This window comes from Petaurus breviceps, unplaced genomic scaffold (assembly GCF_028583685.1).
Source record: "Petaurus breviceps papuanus isolate PSGF00001 unplaced genomic scaffold, PetGlider_PUasm1.0 90444, whole genome shotgun sequence".
Lineage (NCBI taxonomy): Eukaryota > Metazoa > Chordata > Mammalia > Diprotodontia > Petauridae > Petaurus > Petaurus breviceps.
In genome coordinates, this window is record NW_027187256.1 from 932,572 (window position 1) to 934,472 (window position 1,901).

Below are 1,901 nucleotides of genomic sequence, written 5' to 3' on the forward strand. Positions count from 1 at the left end.
AGTCACAAGTTCACAATACACACTGCTCAAGCACAAATAGGGTATCTCTCTCCTGATCCCAAGCAATTTTGACCTTATTTTTGAGAATAAATCATCTTTCCTGATTTTCATGTTATTGTTTTCCTATCTCTGTTGTAGCCATTCCTAGGGTTACACTCTCAAATTTTATATCAATAGGAATCAGCATGGGCTTCTTTCTTTTTTATGAAAAAGTTTACAAAATGAATTTTCTTTTCATGATTCAACTCTTCCCAATTCCCATTCCTGTAGTCAGATGTTACTCTGTCCCCTTTGGAGAAAATAGGAGGATAATCTTATCACGAATTTGCTTGGTCTTCACTCCATAGACAATGGGGTTGAGAGCTGGTGGAATGGCAACATAAAAGTTGGCAAATAGGATGAGGACATGACGTGGGACATTGTGTCCAAAGCGATGCGCAAGAATAGAGAAGAAAGCTGGAGTATAGAGCATAAGGATGACACAGATGTGAGACCCACATGTTCCAAGAGCTTTCTGGCGGGCACCTTGAGAAGGAAGGCGGAAGACAACACTCAGTATGACAGTGTAAGAGACGGCAATAAGGACAATGTCAGAGACTACAGTCATAATGGGCACAGAAAAACCATACCAGATATTGATGGAAATGTCAGCACAGGAGAGTCGGGCCACCCCTATGTGTTCACAGTATGTGTGGGGAATGATGTGTGTCTGGCAGAAGGGCAGTCGTTTTAGCAAGAAAGCAACTGGAAAGATGACAGAGAAGCTCCTAATGACTATTCCCATCATAATCTTGATGATGACCTGGTTGGTCAAGATGGAGGTGTATCTCAGTGGGGAGCATATGGCCACATAGCGGTCATATGCCATAGCCAGTAGTATTGCAGAATCCATAACAAAGCTGAAATGGAGGAAGAACACCTGGGTGAGGCAGCCTGAGAAGCTGATTTTCTTGTCACCAAACCAGAGGTTACTGAGCAGTTTGGGCACTGTGGTCGATGACAGAATCAGGTCAGTTTGGGCCAGCATGGAGAGGAAAAGAAACATGGGCTCATGGAGGCTGCGTTCCACAGCAATGAGGTACAGAAGGACACAGTTACCCGCAATGGCCACAAGGTAGATGGCACAGAAAGGAATCGCAATCCAGACGTGGAACTTCTCAAGTCCCGGGATCCCCATGAGGGTAAAGAAACTGGGGTTGTAGCTGCTTAGGTTGAATGTGGCCATCAGGACTCCTGAAAGGGTGATTCTTGGGTCCTGGAGAGAAGTCAAAAGTCAGAATTAACTGCCAGAAGTGATACTGACATTGTGGAATGTGCCAGTGTAAATTTTTTTGTGTTCTTGGAGGGCTCTTCCATAATGGGAATAATTCTGCTGGATACCCTAAAGAACACTGAAGAACTAATGGCTCAGTGTTGACCTGGGCACTTTATAGGAAGATAGAATAGACAAAGGGCATTTTGTGTCCCAGCTGAGGAAAAGTGTGCTAAATTGAGGAAGGGGAGTCATTTCTACACTCATAGGAATATATACATATACATATGTATTTTCTTATATATGTAATAATATTCACCGACTAACATATATGTTCATGTTTTTATATAATGTATGTAAAGTGCTATTCCCCCAATATACATACCTATATAAATGCCTTTTAAAAAGGGCTAAAAGTTTTCATGCATGCAGGTATAAATGTGTATTTGATTTGCTATCTATCCTTTTTGTAATTTACTAACTTCTTTCCTTATATCAACGATGTGAGGTAGGTAATACAAAGTGTTATAATCCCATATTGTAGATGAGGGCCTTGGATTCTAAGAGATTTAGTTATTGGCCTATTGTGACAAAAGTAAGAAATTTGAGAACCCAGGTCTTGTTACCTGGTCAGCAATTTTTGCATAAA

General features: G+C 41.3%; 1 protein-coding gene across 1 annotated transcript; it reads right to left on the reverse strand.

Moving 5' to 3' along the window:
• Nucleotides 1–277: 277 nt before the first annotated feature.
• On the reverse strand, nucleotides 278–1,225 carry LOC138177604 (olfactory receptor 52H1-like). The gene has a single exon (XM_069108817.1). The coding sequence runs from the start codon at nucleotides 1,223–1,225 to the stop codon at nucleotides 278–280; it is 948 nt and encodes a 315-aa protein (XP_068964918.1).
• Nucleotides 1,226–1,901: the final 676 nt, after the last annotated feature.